The sequence below is a fragment of the Zea mays genome, chromosome 3, assembly GCF_902167145.1.
Source record: "Zea mays cultivar B73 chromosome 3, Zm-B73-REFERENCE-NAM-5.0, whole genome shotgun sequence".
Classification (NCBI taxonomy): Eukaryota; Viridiplantae; Streptophyta; class Magnoliopsida; order Poales; family Poaceae; genus Zea; species Zea mays.
Window position 1 is genome coordinate 226,783,490 of NC_050098.1, and position 20,268 is coordinate 226,803,757.

The 20,268-nt window shown below is 46.8% G+C and overlaps 1 protein-coding gene across 1 annotated transcript; it reads right to left on the reverse strand.

Annotated features, from left to right (window-relative positions):
* Positions 1 to 3,530: 3,530 nt before the first annotated feature.
* Positions 3,531 to 4,600, reverse strand: LOC100276623 (uncharacterized). The gene is made up of 2 exons (NM_001150368.2): positions 4,326 to 4,600; positions 3,531 to 4,205 (listed from the first exon to the last, which is right to left on the reverse strand). The coding sequence occupies exons 1-2, from the start codon at positions 4,449 to 4,451 to the stop codon at positions 3,762 to 3,764; spliced, it is 570 nt and encodes a 189-aa protein (NP_001143840.2). The 5' UTR covers positions 4,452 to 4,600; the 3' UTR covers positions 3,531 to 3,761.
* Between the last annotated feature and the right edge of the window lie 15,668 nt (positions 4,601 to 20,268).

Below are 20,268 nucleotides of genomic sequence, written 5' to 3' on the forward strand. Positions count from 1 at the left end.
GTGAGCGGCAGGGACGAGGGACCTGCATGCGCGGCGCTTGGCGGTTCCCGCGCTCCAAATTGCTGGTCGGGGACTCGTTCCTCACATCGCGGGCAGGGACTGCGGAGGGCGGATGGGGATTGCGGAGTTCGCTACGGGAACTGCGGCGGGCGGGCGGATCGCGGCTGTCGTGTCTGACGGGGTAGGGAGGCGGGGGCAGTCTACATTGCTCGTAGAGATTTTTGGAGGAACCATTATTGAGAGGCCGTTGTCTTTTGCAGAGAGCTACTAACCGTACAATGGATGTGATGTTTGCCAGCAGCAAATCTCGTGTTGCTGCTCTTGTTTTGGTAGAGCACCTGCTGCTGCCGACGATGCAAGGTTTCTGATCCTGTGTGGGATCTAGCCATGAGCTGGTTGGTTGACAATGTCCGTGGAATGGAGTGTAGTGGGTGTCAATGTATGTTTGGAGCTAAACCCATATTTGCACCCATTTTAGTTTATTTTTGTCATTTAAATGTCGTGGGTCAGCCTGTCACGATTATTCTGACAGATCGTGTTTAGATCTTGCTCGTGGCCTACCGTGCTGGTCGCTAGTTATGCTCGCATCGGGCTGCTCTGACCCAAATCGTGCTTTAGGTACTTTACTGACATGATTCGAGAAGAAAAACGACGCTTCTATATTTCATTCCTGCCAAACAAGAACACTTTAACTTGGCAGTGTTAGTTTTCACTTCCACAAAATCTAGTTTTACAAGTTACAACAAATGTGGAAGGATGGTGTAACAAAACCCTTCCAGCCTTACTACGGGGCTCAAAAGTATATGGAAAGTGTCTCATCGATCCTGTCCTGCAGCTTGGTGCATTGCTCCAGTAACCGGGAAAGCTTGTCGTCCGTCTCGATGGGCATCACCTCCCCCAACTCTACTCTTAGCCGAGAAAGCTTGTCGTCTGTGTCGATGGGCATCACCTCCCCCAACTCTACTCTTCTTGGTATGTACATTTCATCAACTCCATGCACGTCGTTGTTGTCAGCAAGTGCCTGAGGTTCTTCATGAACATGCACAGGCAGTCGTGGTGGCAGAGTTACTGGCTGCGCATCAACAACATCGAGGTCACAACTGATCTCGATGATTTCGTCTAGTGTGATGCCGGTTGAAACGGCAGGCATCATGATGTGATCCACAGCATCGCTGCTGGCGGTGTTAGCAGTAAGCCCTTGTGTGGTACCGTTTGAGCCAGCTGCTGCAGGAGCCTGATACAGGTGCTGAGTCAGAACATAAGCTTCTGAGAACTTTCCGGTAGAGAGCTTTGCTAGCCTCCAGTTGTAAATACGATGGAAGATCGCCACCCATCTGGGAGCGAGATAGTAAGACGAATCCCGGAGTTCAAGGCCAACACAATTCTGCACCATAACATTCACTTCGGTGACCACCTGGCTTTCATCTAACAGCCGGGCTGATTCGGTCAAGTATCTCGCCAAGCACTCCTCAAGTAACTTCTTCTGATCCTGGATCTGCTTGCCCATGTGAGAACCATGGTTTAGCCAAGATAGATCGTAACTGAACTCTGGAATCTTGCAGCTATTAATGGCTGCAAGCAGTGGCTGGATCCTTGATGGCGAAGACCATCCAATGCTAGGCAAGAACATTTCTGCATATATCCTCTCATTGCTTGTTCTCTCCAGAAGATCAATCTCGGGAGCTGGCCATTGGCTACAGTTTGCGTTTGCTGCAGCCAAAATCTCTTCTGCAAGTTGATTGACAGCATTGTTGAATGTGACTTATGAAGAATTTAACTGTGATTTGATATTACATTAATGAACAAACACCAATACAAAGGCCACAACAATTCTACAAGCACAGTGATACGAAGACAGTAAGCTAACCTTCCTGGCTAGCGTCAACCTCCAAGTCAACCACTGTTATAGGTTCCCTCCTGGTTCTCCTGTCCCTCCTCTGCAGAATACAATATGCTTTGATGTAAGTGCTAGCTGATGGTGCACATATTAGCATAACTATCATTCATAAAAGTTCTTTTTAACAGAAATAACTGCAATAGTGAAGAGTTTGAGAAGTCCTTCATATTAAAAGGTTGCTCCTTAAAAATCACCAATTGACCTAATAATGGCATGAAAGTAGCATAACAAACAACGCTATTGAAAAGTGGATTGCTTGTTTAAATTCAAGACAATGAGAATTATACCGGTGGGGGCACTCGCGAAGGAGATACTGTCTGAACTTCATCTTCGATGGCCTCCACATCAATGGGTGAGTTTTGGGCGCCAGGAACAGGGGTCGGTGGTCCACGACGGCTCCCCACCACCGGGGAGGTTGCTTCGATGATCACCACTACTTTATCAGCAGACCCATCTTGCGACTGTCTTCTTGGTGCACGCCTTGTACCACTGGCAGTGCTCATGCTCTCTTCGATGCTTATACCACCCACCTCAACTTCACAATGAACCTGAAATTCACGGGGACATGGTTTAGTTACTTATTCTACTGTTCTATAGTCTTTTACTGCTCGGCAAGTAGCAGCAGCCCCCCGGGGGGGGGTCACAGCTTGAAATTGAGACGGTTCCCATCAAAGATCTACCGAATCAACAAAGATCCATGGTGGGGAAGCGTTGCAAGAAATGAGAAAATTCGGCCTAAGGACCAGGAGAATCGGCGGCGCAGCGATCGAACCCCTCCATCCCCCGCGTTTGTGGTGATCCCCGGAGGCAGGGCGTGCGCGCGCGGGATTCCGCGGGATCCGCGGGAGGTAGCGCGCGGGGGCAGGGATCGGGAGCCGCATGTCGCGCACGCCGGCGGAATCGCGGCGACGAGCGCGGGATCCGCGGGAGGTGGTGGTGGGCGGCCGAGCGCGCGCCGGGGTGGGGGTGAGCGGCCGAGCGCGGCGGGGTGGGGGTGAGCGGTCGAGCGGCCGAGGGCGCGGGGGATGCGCCGAGGTAGGCCACGCGCGCGGGGGATCCGCGGGAGGCACGTCGCGCACGCCGGGAATCGCGGCGTGGTTGGAGCGGCCGAGCGCGCGCGGGATCCGCGGATGCAGCGCGACGCCGGCGGAATCGCGACGTGGTTGGGGTGAGCGGCCGAGCGTGCAGGGAGACAGGGGATGGCGGGGGCAGTCTACATTTGACCCTTAATAGTTAGTAGAGATATAAAAGAAAAAAGTGACCGTGTCGTGAGCACAATATAGTTCAATATTTTATAGGTGTGTATATACCTAGGATGTAGAACTTTATGACATGTTTGAATACACTAGAGCCAATAGTTAGTTGGCTAAAAATTGATAGTAAATAACTAGCTCATTATTAACTAATTTACTAAAATTAGTTAACACTTTGATGATTAGCTAAAGTGTTTAGATGTCTCTTACTAATTTTAGTCATTAACTATTAGCTTTATTCAAACATCCCTTAGCCTAGCTTTGAAACTTTTGAATTTGCAGCGATCATACATGTCCTTTACGGCTTCGCTATTTTGTATACGATGATGTACATAGAGCTGGATTGGCATCCATATTTTGCATTGGTTGTAAAAGTGTCTGGTTGAATCCGAGTTAACCGTCCATTTGATCGCAATTTTCTTCATAATATGTTACCACATTTGCACGGCAAGTTATCAAAAAGCTAAAGTATTATATTATATTACAGACACTATAGATTTTTTTAGTAACGAGTTCTGCTCTGCTAACAAGATCGATCCTACTACACAAGGCGGTACTGTCGACGTACGTACACAGCTTGGTTCTACCTTGCGCAGCTGCAGATCAATGCATCAATCCGACTCCTGCAGGCCAGCGAGCACGACAGAGCCCACGAACAGCCCGGCGGCTCCCGCCGCGAGCACCGCCGCGACGACGGCCTGTAGGGCGACGAGCGCGACGGAGTCGTCGGGCACGACGACCACCGCGGCGACGGCGGCCACGAGGAGCGGCAGCGAGATGGAGGCGAGGACGGACGGGGACGTCCCCGCCGCGGTCTCGACGAGGCTGAGCAGGCCCAGGTCCTCGGCCTTGGAGAGCAGGCCCAGCTTCTCCAGCGAGGAGAGCGTCAGGCCCAGCTCCTCGGCCTTGGACAGCAGGCCGGCCTTCTCCACGGTGCTCAGCACCTTGCGCCGCTCCAGCTTCTTGAACACGTCCACGGACACCTCCTCGCTGCCCTCCGCGAAGATGCCCGCGCCGAACCACTGCTTCGACCAGCTCTCGTCGTAGCGGTTCACCTGCACCACGAACACGACCATGCATATGCTGAGCTTTCTATATATATTTTTTTTGTGCAAAGAATAGAATCGAGTTGCGGAGTTCGGGAAGGTGGGTGGAGCTGAGAGACCAACTAGTACCTTCTTTTTGGGCGCCATGGCCGTGACCTTGAAGCGCCTTCTGCTTGTGGAGGCAGGGAGGCCAGCAAGCTGAGGCAGGCGAGACGAAGAGCAGCAGCCCGGGATCGCTGCAGGTATTGCAGCCATTTCTTTCTTCTCCTCTTCTCTTGCCTGTTGCGACAATGCAATTTCACCAGCTCTGTTTCTTGGGATTCTCCTCAGCTTCGCTGTCAGCGGGAATCGAAGGAATCTGTGTGTGGCCACTGGTAGTTCAGGGGCTTATCTTTGGGCTGGACGGGCGCACGGTGCGCGAAACCCAGCCACAGATATGTCGCGCAGTCGCGGCGATGTTCCCTACCGCTACCGGTCTACACACAGGCCACAGAATTGGCACCAACACATAATGTTTGGAAATAAAGTATTCACTATAGTTTTAAGATGTCATAGTACTTTTTACATTACACTTAGCAATATATGTTTGAAGATAAAGTATCTCAAACCATAGTACGTATTATACATGTACCAGACTAGTCATAGACAAAAACTTTGGATTGAAGTAGAGTTTCAAATACTCCAAAAATATCATAGTATCTACATAACCATGATATTTAAAACAGATTTTTTTATAATGTAGCCAAACACCCCTTAGCAAAAAAAACTATCATATTCTCCAATACCATGGTTTTCCCTTAGCAAAAAAATAATTTGCTTCCAAACACACTCTAGGAAGCGGATTCTACATCGGTCACTGATGTGTGAACCTAGGTCCAAGCTGGACCTATAGATCAATGACCCATCTACAGATTGCAGAGGATCTTCTCACATCCACATCGACTCACGTATAGATAACCATGAAGATCCGAAACCCAAATAATTTTACTTCACATGAAGGCAGATATAAGACGATTTTTGTCCGTGGCTATATTAGTATACAAGGAACTCTACCCATTGAGTAGACGGATATGAGTATGAGTGTTGAATTTGATTTAGACATTAAAACTTAAATCTAGTTTCTAAAAAAGAAAAAAAAGATAAATTAGTGCTCGAAGGCAGCCTAACAGGCATTCGACCTAGCAGTAGTCGTTGCTGTCCGTTTTTGCGATTTTCATTTTATTAAAAAAAAGAAAGAGGGAGACCAGCCAGGTGGGCCGCTAACAGGCCTGGTGGGCGAGCTAGCCCACCGACCAGCACGTCCCTAGGGCAAGTGGAGGAGCGGGGCGAGCGAGGAGGGGATCAGGGGCTCTGGCGGCGGCGTTCAGCGGCCGGTTGTTCGGCTCTCGCCGATCTCCACGTCGCCTCTGTGCAACCGCTTCTCCCTCGGCTCCTTAAGTATGGAGACTTGCTCCCTGCTCAGAACCTCGCCAAAATCACCAGCTCTCTGTTCCTATTCCTCCTCTCGGTTCCAGTCACGATTTGGATTGGTTCCTTCGATTCTTAGTGTTCTGGTGTTAATCCTGCTGGTGGAAGGAGGTGGAGGTGGCACTGCTTGTGCGCAGTGAGGTTCTCCTGCGCTCCGTTGTTTTACCAGTGCACCTGTGTGGTGCTCTGTCTGTTCTGAACTTCTGATTATTGTCCACCGTGGCCTGGTGCTTGGGCTCCCTGCTGGACGGTGTTCCTCTTCTCGGGCTGGTGCCGTGGACGTCTCCCTCGGCTCCGGCAGCGGCTCTAGTATCTCTGTCAACCTCCCGCCGTGCAGGTCCGGACGTGGGCGGCGGAATTGGTTTTCTGGGACAGAGCCTTGTGTTCGCTGAGCTAGTCTTCCCACGTAGACAATCTACGTGTTGTGAGTTACCCGTTGCCTCTCTATATTTATCGAGTATTTTTGTGCAATCTGCTAGTATTATTTACTTGGGTGTGATTGCACATTTTGTGGACAGAGTTGATTGCTCGATGATGATAGCGGTGTAGTGAGACGACGTGACAGTCTGGGTTTTAGTGTTGCCGGGGACCATAATTAGGGATACCCCTAAGACTCCTAATCTTAGCTGGTAACCCCATCAGCACAAAGCTACAAAGGCCTGATGGGCGCGATTTCGGTCAAGGCTCCGTCCACTCACGGGACACGATCTCGTCTCGCCCGAGCCCAACCTCGGGCAGAAACAGTAGACCAAGGAAGATTCACGCCTCGCCTGAGGGTCTCCTCAAGCAACGGACGCACCTTCGACTCGCCCGAGGCCCAGCTCGGACAGGCTTCGCGGAGAAGCAACCTTGGCCGGATCGCTACGCCAACCGACCGTATCGCAGGAGCATTCAATGCAAGGATTGTCTGACGCCTTATCCTGACGCACGCTCCTCAGTCGACAAGGCTGAAGTGACCGCAGTCACTTCGCCCCTCCACTGGCCGACCTGACAGGAAAATAGCGCCTCCAGCGCTGCTCCGACTGCTGTGCCACCCGTCAGGGTGAGGCTGACAGCCGCCAAGACCGGCCTCAGGCGCCATAGGAAGCTCCGCCTCGCCCGACCCCAGGGCTCGAACTCAGCCTCGACTCCGGAAGGCGGTCTCCGCCTCGCCCGACCCCCGGGCTCAAACTCAACCTCGACCTTGGACGACGGTCTCCGCCTTGCCCGACCCCCGGGGCTCGGACTCAACCTCGACCTCGAACGACGGTCTCCGCCTCGCCCGACCCCCGGGCTCGGACTCAGCCTCGACCTCGGAAGATGGTCTCCGCCTCGCCCGACCCCAGGGCTCGGACTCAGCCTCGACTCCGGAAGGCGGTCTCCGCCTCGCCCGACCCCAGGGCTCGGACTCAACCTCGACCTCGGACGACGGTCTCCGCCTCGCCCGACCCCCGGGCTCGGACTCAACCTCGACCTCGGACGACGGTCTCCGCCTCGCCCGACCCCCGGGCCCAGACTCAGCCTCTACCTCGGAGGAGCCTCCGCCTCGCCCAACCTCAGGCTCGGACCGACCACATCACAGGGGGGCCATCATTACCCTACCCCTAGCTAGCTCAGGCTACGGGGAACGAGACCGGCGTCCCATCTGGCTCGCCCCGGTAAACAAGTAATGATGGCACCCCGCGTGCTCCATGACGACGGTGGCTCTCAGCCCCTTACGGAAGCAAGGAGACGTCAGCAAGGATCCGACAGCCCCGACAACTGTACTTCCACAGGGCTCAAGCGCTCCTCCCACGGCCACGACATCACATGAATAGGGCGCCAAAACCTCTCCGACAGTCACGACGGCATGTACATAGGGCTCTGGCTCCCCTTTGCTAGACACGTTAGCACATTGCTACCCCCCCCCCATTGTACACCTGGGCCCTCTCCTTACATCTATAAAAGGAAGGACCAGGGCTCTCGTACAAGAAGGTGGCCGCGCGGGAGAACGGGACGACGCACAAGGCTCTCTCTCTCTCTCTCTCTCTCTCTCTCTCTCTCTCTCTCCCTCGCGAACGCTTGTAACCCCCTACTGCAAGTGCATCCACCCTGGGCGCAGGACAACACGAGGTCGTGGTTTCCCCTTACTGTTTCCCCCTTGTGTTCCGTCTCGCGCCGACCCATCTGGGCTGGGACACGCAGCGACAATTTACTCGTCGGTCTAGGGACCCCCCGGGGTCGAAACGCCAACAAGTGTGTTGTTATTTTCAGCATTGATATTATTTATGTCTAATTATATCTCTATTTGTTGAGGCTGTTTAACTGTGTTAAATTCTGTTATATTATTTACTACACAACTCCTTACTATTAGTATTTATACTTGATTATTGGGCTTATTACATCTGATCTAAAACCCTGATTTGATAAGATAGGACTGTCACGTTAGTCGAGGATCTCTGATCACCAGTTAGCGTTGGAGGGTTGTTTATTATAGCAACCCGCTATTTTGTGAGCAATATAAAAAGATAAACAATAATGTTTATGTGCTTAATCTGCCTTATTCATCTACAAGCCATGTTTAATTTACAAATGGACCTGCATAGCTATGTTTCATGTTTTCGTTTATTGGATTTGCTACTGTTCATTGATGTTATAATTACATATGACATTTATCTGAGTTATATGCATGTTTTATTCGGAATTAGAATATTTAATTTATTTAAATATGTTGAAAGCATGTCACTTATTTCTCTAATATTACAACAGTCGTGTGCGTGCCCTCTCTCTTTGTGTCGTTGACACAGGGATTCCCCGAGTTTCTCTCTCTGTCAGCGCTCGCTTTCTGTCACTGATAGGTCGTTCCCACATGTCATCACCTACCTCTTGTTGTCGCAATGCATCACTGACTAAAAGCTTTCCATTACCATCGCTGACCCTCCCTAGCTTCGACTGATTGCACAATCATCACTAGATCATGTCTTGCATGCCTAAAACTCCTTGATTTCCTTTTTTGGTTGATAGCGTGCCATAGCAGCGCCAGTTTGAGCCTAACCAAATCTCAAAGATCATCGAGACATTTTTTCTTCGTGTCATCCCTATCTCGCCCTTTTCATCGAAGTGAAGCTCTCAGAACTATAAAATTGAAAGGGAAATGAGCTTTAAGTTGTTTTTATATTAGTTTTGGTGTTTGATGGCCACCACAACCTAGCAGACTAACTAATTTGCTAAGTGTTTGATCACATGATCAAGAGATTGAATTTAGAAGATCCAATATAGAGATACAACTCAAACTTAGAGAAAAAGTACATATCAAGTTGTTGGGGACTTGTTCTCAAATGCTAAGAATTAAGAACAAGGCAACACAAAAAATGTTAAGCGTTAAGGTCCTTCGTCCTCCATAACAATATATCCCCTCGGGATATATAGCATCTCGGACGAAGGTTACGAAGGTCATACCTTCGTAAGCATAACAACGAAGAATGAAGCATTCACATAAATCATAGAATATGAAATAAACATTTAAATATTGTCATAGAATTATCTCTACTTGTATCAATGAATATAAATGATTTTGAATTACAAATGTACCTTCGGTCCTGCGGAAGGCAAAAGTACAAGCGTGATGCGAAAGCAAATGATAAGTTCGCGTGAACAGTACAGAGGTACTGTTCATCTATTTATAGGCACAGGTCGCAGCCTGTGACAAATTACAATTATGCCCCTTGCGAAAGTTTACAGCATTGACTCAGACCTATATGTATAAAAAGGTCATTCTATCTCTATGTCGGTTTAAAACGCCGAAGCTCCATGAAAAGGGACCTTCGGCCATCTCCTGGAGACGACTTCAGCCGAAGCTGCTTCTTCGTGTGAGACCTTCGGCGCACCGAAGCACGGCCCCAACAGTAGCCCCTTTCGCGGTGCTAGATCGTTCTTCGTAACGAGCTTGACCCGTGAAAAAAGCCTCTTCAGCTTCGGGAAGCCGAAGGTCCAAAAAACACCTTCCCTGAGCTCGTTGCGGAGAAACGATCCGACTTCCGAGCGCGTGTCGGTCCCACCTTGCAGAGTTACTGTTTGATCCTTGCGGTCCACTGCGCAGCGGGTATGAGTTACTGCGCGCCTGGTGTAACAGTTCCACCGCTTCGCCTTCCTACCTGCAGTACTATATAAACAAACAGGTGGGTGTGAAGTTACCACAGCATTCATTGCTATTTGCACTGTTTCGCTGCCAAAATTTTTCACCATAGCCGAAGCTTAAGTCTCAGAATCGAACGAAGGTGCTTCTCAACGTCCGCTTCGTCAGAAAGAAGAGCTTCGGAGAGAGAAAAAAGGAAAAAAGTTTTTGACTTCTCAAACTTAGAATCAAATGGCGAGAATACGATCTACTGCCAAAGTTGTACGTGAGGGAGACGAAGCCGAAGGTTCAGACACTGTGCCCATCTCCGAAGCAATGCAGCGTTCCGGTCTTCTAACTACAGAAGAAATGCCTGCTGCTGAAGCAGGCCCAACAACTGTCGAAGGAGAAGAAAACATTGAAGGGACTGACTCCGAAGATGACTATCACCTTGCTACGCCCAGCAAGCCCAGTCACCTAAATTTTGGGAAATCAACTGTTTCAAAAGCTGACCTTTCGAAGATGGTGAAAGCAGGTTATTTCAAAGAGGACCAGAAGAAGCTACTCCGCTTCGGGGAAGAAGAAACCACCCCGAAGCCAAGGGAGGATGAGATTGTTATTTTCAAGAGTTTTTTAAAGGCTGGGCTTAGATTCCCTCTCCACGGTATTGTTGCGGAGATACTAAGGAGGTTTGGTATCTACTTTCATCAATTGACTCCTAACGCCATCGTTAGGCTCAATGTTTATATCTGGGCCCTCCGAAGCCAAGCTGTGGAACCTTTTGCTGACAGCTTCTGCCGTGCTCACGAATTACATTACCAAACAAAGGCCAGAAAAGATGGGCTACATGATAATTTTGGTTGCTACAATTTTGCCTACCGGAAGTCAACAAAGTGTCCTGTCATCAGCTACCGAAGCAAATGGTCAGCAGGTTGGAAATCTGAGTGGTTTTATGTAAAAGTCGATGAAGACAAAGAAAAATTGGTTCAAAGCCCTCTGGAGTTAACCTTCGGAGAGACAAGGCCACAATGCCACATTGGCGACCTAAAAGGTCCCACCTGGGCTGCTCTGGGTGAATTTGAAATTATCTCAGAACATATTGGTACCAGGGATCTAGTTCAAGAGTTCTTGGCATTCAGAGTTTTCCCTACTCTAAAAGAGTGGGAGATGCCGAAGCTAGAGGGAGAGAAGAAGAAGGGAGAGCTTGTCCGGCTTCCCTATTACTTCAAGTTCAAGAAGTTCTTCAAAAAACCCTGCAAAGAATGGTTAGAGACCGTTGAGGTGATGTGCAACGAGATCCTGGGGAATTATTCCAAAAAAGAGGATCAACTAATGACAGCAGCCTTCGGTGCCCGACCGAAACGAAGGTTGAACCGAGTGCTTGACGCCCTAGGCCTCGAATACCCAGACTATGAACATTTGAACAAGGGTGCCGAGGGCCTTAAAAGAAAAAGAATAGCCGAAACTCCGATCACGGATGAAGAAAGACCAGAAAAGGAGAAGAAAATTCTCAAAAAAGGAAAAATATCTGCTCCGAAGCGCAAATCTCCCGAAGAAGAGGGGACCCCCACACCGCCTTCTACCAGCGACGTGGAGGAAATTTTAAAGGTAATGACTGAACCCATGCCTACGAAGCTAAGTCCATTAGGGCTCCAACTGACGAAGCTTTTTGCAAAGGTGGACGAGCCGGATCAATCGAAGATAAACAAACCCAAACGGCAAAGAATTATTGCGGTAACTGAGGTTATCGACAAGACGCCGCCAAGGGTATCAATCCAAAAAACGGCAGCTGCCGAAGGTACAGCAATCGTCGAAGGCGTAGCTTCGGAGGCCGCGGGTGCCGAAGCCGCTACAGCCGAAGATACAAACTTAGAAACCACAATTAAGAATATCAACAAGATTTTGGAAGGCATGGCTGCGGAAGAAGCTGGTGCTACTACTGAAAAAACCATGGCCACAGTGCCTGAGAAAGGAAAAGAAATAGCCGAAGACCCTTCGGACGACGAAGCCTACTCTTTCCAGAACTTAGTTGGGCAAAAACTGACGAAGGACGAAATAGAAGAACTTAAAGACTACGCCAAATCTTGCGGCTACAAGTCAGGTGCCCTCCTATTTGGGGGTGTAGATGATGAAAAACTAGGCTGTATTCGAGACCATACTGGAGCTAAGGTAATCGGTACTCTATCGAAGAGTATCGGTTTTCCGAAGCTAGAGACAGACATCAGCCGCTACCGACGACAACATATCGTCGGCAGCTTGTTTTATTCTAACTTCAAGGTAAACAACCTTTTTCTCTGTTTTTTATTGCCGTTAACAATTACTTAACATAAGTTGTTTCTGTTCAGAGCATGCTACTGAGCAAAGCTCTGAAGATGCAACAAGACTTGGAGGACAAAAAGCATGAAGCTATAATTGAAAACTTGGAAAGCAAAATAAAAGAGCAATCTGCCATCATTGAAAAGAAAGACTTCGAGCTCCAATCGACCGAAGGCTTGCTGGCTGAAGCTGAGGCTAAAATATTAGAGTTAAATTCGAAGCTTATCAATCAATCAAAACAATTTGATCAGGAGAAGCTAGAACTGAATTCGAAGCTTAAAGCCGAAGTCCAGACCAGCTCAGAATTGAAGAAAGCATTAACAAGCCTTCAAGACAAATGCTTGAACTTTGGCAATAATTGTATTGGACAATTAAAGAAGATATTTTACTCTGTTGGAGCCAGCAGTGGGAAATTTAACCCTTCGGCGGAAAATTTACCCCAGGCCTTCGATCATATTGAAGCTGAAATCGAAGAGCTTGACGAAGTCATAGCCGGGCACGGCGACTTCTGTGCCTGGGTAGCTTCTCAGGGTACCGCTGCTGCATTTCTGAAAGCCGGCTGCGAACATGGAAAGGTTGTCAACAGGCCCAATTTCACCTTATCTTCATCAATCCTGGATGATATGCCCGACCTCGCCCGAAGTATCTCAAATAGATTTATAAAAATGGTATGGACAAAGGGCGGTCGAGAGAAAGCTGGAGACGAAGCCCGAAGTCATCTTGAACCAGTAAGAAATAATACTTCGTACTTACCTTTTTCTTTGCACTTGATTTTTACTCACGATTCCTTGATTTCTGTAGGATGATGAAGGTGAAAATGATGCCTGAGTTATGTCGCCGAAACTGTCGCCGAAGCTGAAGCTTAATGAAGATCAGTAGAAATGTACTATAGGAAAAAACTCAGGATACTTTTGTAACAAGTTTTGTAAATACAATTGAACTGTTCTCAAGGAACTTTGTACATACCTTGTAATATATTCTTACCCTTCGATTGAGTCGCTTTGATGTGGACGAAATCAGTATTTTGAGCCGAAGGCGAAAAAACACCTTCCCTTCTTTTCGTACACAACGAAGCCTAAACGGCCGCTTCCTCTTTTTGCCAAAGCTTTTCTTCATATAGCAAAACATAAAAAACTACTTCTTCTTTCTGCCGAAGTTTTTACATAGCAATTTCTGCCGAAGTTTTTACATAGCAAAACATAAAAGACTACTTCTTCCTTCTGCCGAAGCTTTTACATAGCAAAACATAAAAGACTACTTCTTCCTTCTGCCGAAGCTTTTACTTGTACACAACGATTCTTAAAAAACCAATTCTCTTTTTTGCCGAAGCAACCACTTTGGTACATAAATGCTATGAATGAATGCTTATGTATGCAAATGCCATGATGTAATGTAATGTGCAAATGAATGTCCGAAGCGTATATCCGAAGCCACACTCATCCATCATTTTCTTAGGAGCAAAACACACGTCAGCTCTGCATTCCCTTAGGAGCGACTTTGGAGCATCTTTGCCTTTTACTTAGGCAGTATCAGCGTTGACTTTTCGCTGTAAGCTCTGCATCCCCCTAGGGACGTCTTTGGAGCTTCTTCGTCTTTTACTTAGACGGTATAAGCTCTGCATTCCCTTAGGAACGACTTTGGAGCTTCTTCGCCTTTTACTTTCGGCGGGATCAGCGTTGACTTTTCGCTGTAAGCTCTGCATCCCCTTAGGGACGTCTTTGGAGCTTCTTCGTCTTTTTTAGTTTCGGCACTCGATGGTGCGCTCTCAGCTTTTACATTTACATTCTTTGGGGGATTTTGCTCTTTTAAAAGAAAAAAGGAAATTACATAAGATGGCCCCATTAAAAACCTTTCTCCCCCTTTAGAAAGGAAAAGGGTGCCATGAAAAAGAAAAGAAAAGTCAAAATTACATCAAGTTATACATAAAACCGCCGAAGCTCATCCGCATTCCAAGATCTTGGAATTTCATTGCCATCCATGTCCTTCAGTCTGTACGAACCAGGCCTTGACGAAGATGCTACTAAGAAAGGCCCTTCCCATTTCAGTTGCAATTTGCCCACTGTATCCGGATTGGCCACTCTCCGAAGCACCAAGTGTCCTGGCTCAATATTTTTTAGCCGGACCTTTCTATCTCGCCATTTAACTGTTTCAGCCTGGTACTTATTGATATTCTCCACGGCCTGAAGCCTGATCCCTTCTAAGGCATCTTTTTCCACGAGACAAGTATCTTCGGGACCTGATTCTGCCGAAGCTACCACTCTTATTGATCCAGCTTTGGCTTCTTCCGGGGTTATTGCTTCGTCACCAAATAACAACTTAAATGGGGTAAAGCCTGTAGATCTTGATGTTGTTGTGTTATGGCTCCATACCACTTTGGTAAGCTGATCTGGCCATTTTCCCCTTGGTTGATTAAAGATTAGCTTCATTATTCCTGTCATTATGATGCCGTTGGCCCTTTCAACAAGCCCATTCGACTCCGGGTGCCTGACTGACGCAAAGTGGATCTTCGTGCCAATTTGATCACAAAAATTTCTGAATTCTTCGGAGTCAAATTGTGTTCCATTATCTACGGTTATAGCCTTCGGCACTCCGAAGCGACAGACAATATTCTGCCAGAAAAATTTTTGGACAGTGGCCGAAGTTATTGTAGCTAATGGCTTCGCCTCAATCCACTTGGAAAAATATTCCACAGCAACTACAACATATTTCAGATTGCCTTGAGCCGGTGGTAATGGGCCCAGCAAATCGAGGCCCCACCTTTGCAATGGCCAGATGGGTTGTATTAGCTGTGTCAAAGACGAAGGTTGTTTTTGATCTCTTGCACATTTCTGACAACCTTCGCACTTTTGAACTAACTCAGCTGCATCCGAAGCTGCCTTCGGCCAATAAAATCCTTGACGGAACACTTTTCCAAGTAACGGCCTGGATCCGATGTGGGATCCACAAAGACCTGCATGTATCTCCTTCATTAACTCTATGCCTTCGGCTCTAGACAAGCACTTGAGTAGCGGTGCACAAACTCCATGCTTGTATAACTCCCCTTCTATAATGATATACGGTCGAGCTCTTGCCTCTATTCTTTTATTATAAGCTTCGTCATCTGATAGAAAGTTGCCCTGAAGGTAAGAAATTATTTCAGTTCTCCAATCTTCACTGTACACAGGAGAAATAGTAAGAACTGCTCTTTCAAGTAACTCCACTGAAGGTGCCTTTATTGTTTCGAAGAATACATCCGAAGGTAGCGGCAGCCCCTGTGCTGCAGACCTGGCTAACAAATCAGCATGTTCATTTTGCCCTCGAGGGATATTCTTAACAGAAAATCCTTCGAAGGAAGCTTCGATCCTTCGGACTGTGTCTAGGTATTTTTCAAGCTTCGGGTCTTTAGCCTTGCAACTTTTGTCAATATGTCCCGAAACAATCTGAGAATCAGTTTTAAGGATCGCTCTCCTGATCCCCATCGCCTTTAGTTTCCGAAGACCCAGGAGCAAGGCTTCGTACTCAGCAATATTATTTGTGCAGCTGAAATCCAGTCTTGCTGCATAGCAAGTTTTAATCTTGGTCGGTGAAACCAAAACAGCAGCTGCTCCTGCTCCGAAGGTTCCCCAGGAGCCATCACAAAACACTGTCCATGCTTCGGCATCTTTATTCGCTTCTTCGCCCTGAACCCCTGGCGTCCAGTCGGCAATAAAATCTGCCAATGCTTGAGACTGGATCGAGGATCTGTGCACATAATCAATGTAAAATTCATTAAGCTCCGCAGCCCATTTTCCAATTCGGCCAGTAGCTTCTTTATTTCTCATGATATCTTTCAACGGCTGCGAAGAAGGAACAATAATGTTATATGCCTGAAAATAATGCCGAAGCTTCCTGGATGCCATTAGAACGGCATATAACACCTTCTCCAGTTCTGTATAATTTTTCTTTGAGACACTAAGGACCTCAGATACAAAATATACTGGGACCTGCTTCTTGATTTGTCCATCAAACTTCTCCTGCACAAGTGCCGCACTTACTGCTGAGTGCGAAGCTGCCACATACAACAACAGAGGAGCCCCTGGCATTGGTGGAGTTAATGTTGTTAGATCTATCAGGTATTGCTTGAGTTCTTCAAAAGCTTTTTGCTGAGCTGGGCCCCATTGAAAGACTTCAGCTGATTTTAGTACTTCGAAGAAGGGTAGATTTCTTTCCGCTGATCTGGATATAAATCTGTTAAGAGATGCCAGTCTTCCTGTCAATCTTTGGGCCCCCTTTCTTGTGGTTGGTGGCTCCATTCGAAGTATAGCTTCGATTTTATTTGGGTTAGCTTCAATTCCCTTTGTTGAAACCAAGCATCCAAGGAACTTACCCTTCTTTACTCCGAAGACACATTTTTCTGGATTCAGCTTCAGACCAGCTTGTCTGAAGCTGGCGAAGGTCTCCTGCAGATCAGCAATATGGTCTTCTTGCTTCGTGCTTTTTACAATAATGTCATCAACATAGGTCAACACATTTCTGCCTATCTGAGATTGGAGAACCTTCGCAGTCATCCTGCTGAAACTCCCTCCAGCATTCTTAAGCCCCTCAGGCATCCGAAGATAGCAATATGTACCACTTGGGGTTATGAAACTAGTCTTCGGCTCATCCTCCTTTTTCATCCAGATTTGATGATAGCCTGAGTAACAGTCCAGGAGACTCATGAGTTCCGAAGAAGCTGCTGCATCAACTAAAGAGTCTATCCTTGGCAGCGGGAACTCATCCTTCGGACAAGCCTTGTTGAGATCTGTGAAATCAATACACATTCTCCACTTTCCATTGGCCTTCTTCACCATAACAGTGTTAGCTAGCCATTCTGGATACTTCACTTCTCTGATAACTCCTGCACTTAGGAGTCTTTTTACTTCGTTGCGAGCCCCTTCGGCCTTGTCATCAGACATTTTCCGAAGCCTCTGCTTGCGGGGTCTGAAGGATGGGTCAATATTGAGCGAATGTTCAATAACATCCCGATTCACTCCACATAGATCATTGGCTGACCATGCAAAAACATCTTTATTGTTGAATAAAAACCTTATCAAGGTTTTCTCTTGATCTTCAGATAATTGCGAGCCCAATAGCACCTTCTGCTCTGCTATATCCTCACACAGCAGCATGGGCTTCGGCTGATCAGCCGAAGCTGCTTTTTCCCTCCTGAACTTGTACTGTTCACAAGCTTCAGCTCCATCTATATTATGGATTGCCTTGGAATCAGTCCAGCTTCCTTCGGCCCTTCTGGCAGCTTCCTGACTCCCATGAATAGCAATAGGCCCTTGGTCCGAAGGTATCTTCATGCAGAGATAAGCTGGGTGAAGAATTGCTTCAAAAGCATTTAGAGTACCACGACCAATGATGGCGTTGTAGGGGTATTCCATGTCAACAATATCAAACACAATTTGCTCAGTCCTTGTGTTATTAACAAATCCGAAGGTTACCGGCATGGTAATCTTCCCGAGTGCCACAATCTGCCGCCCTCCGAAGCCACAAAGAGGGTGCGTAGCATCATGAATCTTGTCTTCAGGCTCTTGCATCTGTCTGAAGGCTTTGGCAAATATAATGTCAGCTGCACTGCCTGTGTCAACTAGAACATTGTGAACCAGAAACCCTTTGATCACACAAGAAATGACCATAGCATCATTGTGGGGATAGTCCTTGAGCTGAAGATCTTCCTGAGAGAAGGTAATTGGAATGTGAGACCATTTTGACTTAATGAAGGGTCCCTGCACTCCAACATGCTGCACCCTTCTCTGAGCCTCCTTCTTCTGCTTTTTGTTAGCTGGCTCTGAGCAAGAACCGCCTGTTATCGGGAGCACCAGCTTCGAAGCCGAAGCAGCTCCAGCTTGAGTGTTGAACGAAGCCATCAGCTCAGAAAGGTGGAAGTGAGTTGACCGGAGGTGGGCGCCAATGTTGGGGACTTGTTCTCAAATGCTAAGAATTAAGAACAAGGCAACACAAAAAATGTTAAGCGTTAAGGTCCTTCGTCCTCCATAACAATATATCCCCTCGGGATATATAGCATCTCGGACGAAGGTTACGAAGGTCATACCTTCGTAAGCATAACAACGAAGAATGAAGCATTCACATAAATCATAGAATATGAAATAAACATTTAAATATTGTCATAGAATTATCTCTACTTGTATCAATGAATATAAATGATTTTGAATTACAAATGTACCTTCGGTCCTGCGGAAGGCAAAAGTACAAGCGTGATGCGAAAGCAAATGATAAGTTCGCGTGAACAGTACAGAGGTACTGTTCATCTATTTATAGGCACAGGTCGCAGCCTGTGACAAATTACAATTATGCCCCTTGCGAAAGTTTACAGCATTTGACTCAGACCTATATGTATAAAAAGGTCATTCTATCTCTATGTCGGTTTAAAACGCCGAAGCTCCATGAAAAGGGACCTTCGGCCATCTCCTGGAGACGACTTCAGCCGAAGCTGCTTCTTCGTGTGAGACCTTCGGCGCACCGAAGCACGGCCCCAACACAAGTAATAAATGGACTTTGTGTCAAATCAAAGTTTTGATACGTCCTAAAAGGCCCTAGCAACATATTGGAACATGTTGGAACAACTAGAGAAACCAGATTTGGAATTTGGTGTTTCAGATGTTAAATTGAGCAAAGTCTAAGTGGATAAAATAAAAAGAATCAAATGACCAAGACCTATGCCTTAGAGTGTTTGAATGGAATAAAGATATGTTTGTCTAAGTCATAGAAGTGCCCAAGACAACAGCCAATTGAAGCCAAGAAAGTTGTGCCCAAAATGGACTAAGTCTGGTTGCTCTAAGTGCAGTGGACACGCCAAAACATCGTGCTCGTGGCGTCATCGCCATTGTTAGAGTTTGGAGCATGTTCTGGCCCTACCAGAGCATTGTAGCCCTCACCACTGAGCTTAATCCTAAAACAATTAACACACTTCTCTATGGGAACTCTACCTGCCTTGAACGCCTCGTCCATGGTGACAAACCTCTCATTGTGTTGCCTCACCATTGGTAACCCGACTCTGGCCATGCTCAGTCGACCAAATCAATACTATAAGGTGTGCTAGAAGGTACTAATTCTATCTCACCTTTTTTCTTTCACTCTATTATGCCCTAAGTCATGCCCGATTACTCACGGGAGTTGATCCTTACCATGATAAGCACATGCGTCTTCATTTGAGTACATCCAGCCGCTTTGTCGTTCCCCTTTTGTGCCTAGTGAGTCTGCCTTGATCTCTCGTAGCCTAGCAGCAAATCGTAGCGCTATTCTATCTCTGAGTCTTCCGGACTAATCATGTCGGCAATCCTTCGACACAAAGAATGTCACCACCATTGTCTCGCCCCTCGCACACCTCCCTATTTTAATATGCGTTGTCAACATGTGATCCAATGGCCAGAAACCCCCGTGCATTAGGCAGTGCTTGGTCAGCCCTTGCTGACAATGACACTTTTGCATAAGAAATCCTCTACTTCTGCCAAATCAACCTAGTGTCCTACTCTGTTGAAACCAAGGACTAGATTTGTAATTTTGAACCCTAAGTTTTTCGAATAATTGAAGTTATGCCCTTGACTGTTATAAAATGGATAACTAATTCATTTTTAACTCAAAATTAATGTTTATGATCACAATAAAATAGTATTAATGCACAAAATATTTCCAAAACTATTATTATACAATATTTTTCTTGGTTGGTGTATTGTTCTTCTTGTTTTATGTATATTGTTTGTAAGTTTGTTATGAGTAGAGCCGATAGTGTGCACCTGTTTTGTAGGCCTGACTTTCAAAGAAACCAAGAAATATGGAGAGGGCAAATATTTCATTACACGTACCCTACTCAATTAAATGTCACTTAATGTTTTTGGCCAAGTTTATGCTCATATCACGAATTTCCTAGTCATTGTTTTACCATGTCCTTGTTTAACTGGGAGTTGGAAATTTTATTTAATATGCTAGTGCTCCACTTTACAAACGATAAATGTGACTCATTGGACATTAGGATTTATGATTAACAATGTTTTTCTAGAAACATGGTAATGAGGCTTGAACATGCTAGGTTGTGCTTGCTCAAGTTGCTCGCACTAAGGACCGATTCACTAGATTACCACCAAGGAAAAATAATACAACCAAAATACTTATATGGTATCTGGCATTGACTAATTTATTAGAGAAGTCTTGTGTGGTCATTGAGAGCACCTAGATGGGGTGAATAGGTGATCCTAC

Coding starts and splice junctions, on each gene's coding strand:
- LOC100276623 (NM_001150368.2), bottom strand. CDS start 4,451: ATGGCTGCAATACCTGCAGCGATCCCGGGCTGCTGCTCTTCGTCTCGC. Junction 4,206..4,325: donor CCATGGCGCCCAAAAAGAAG/GTACTAGTTGGT, acceptor TTCGTGGTGCAG/GTGAACCGCTACGACGAGAG.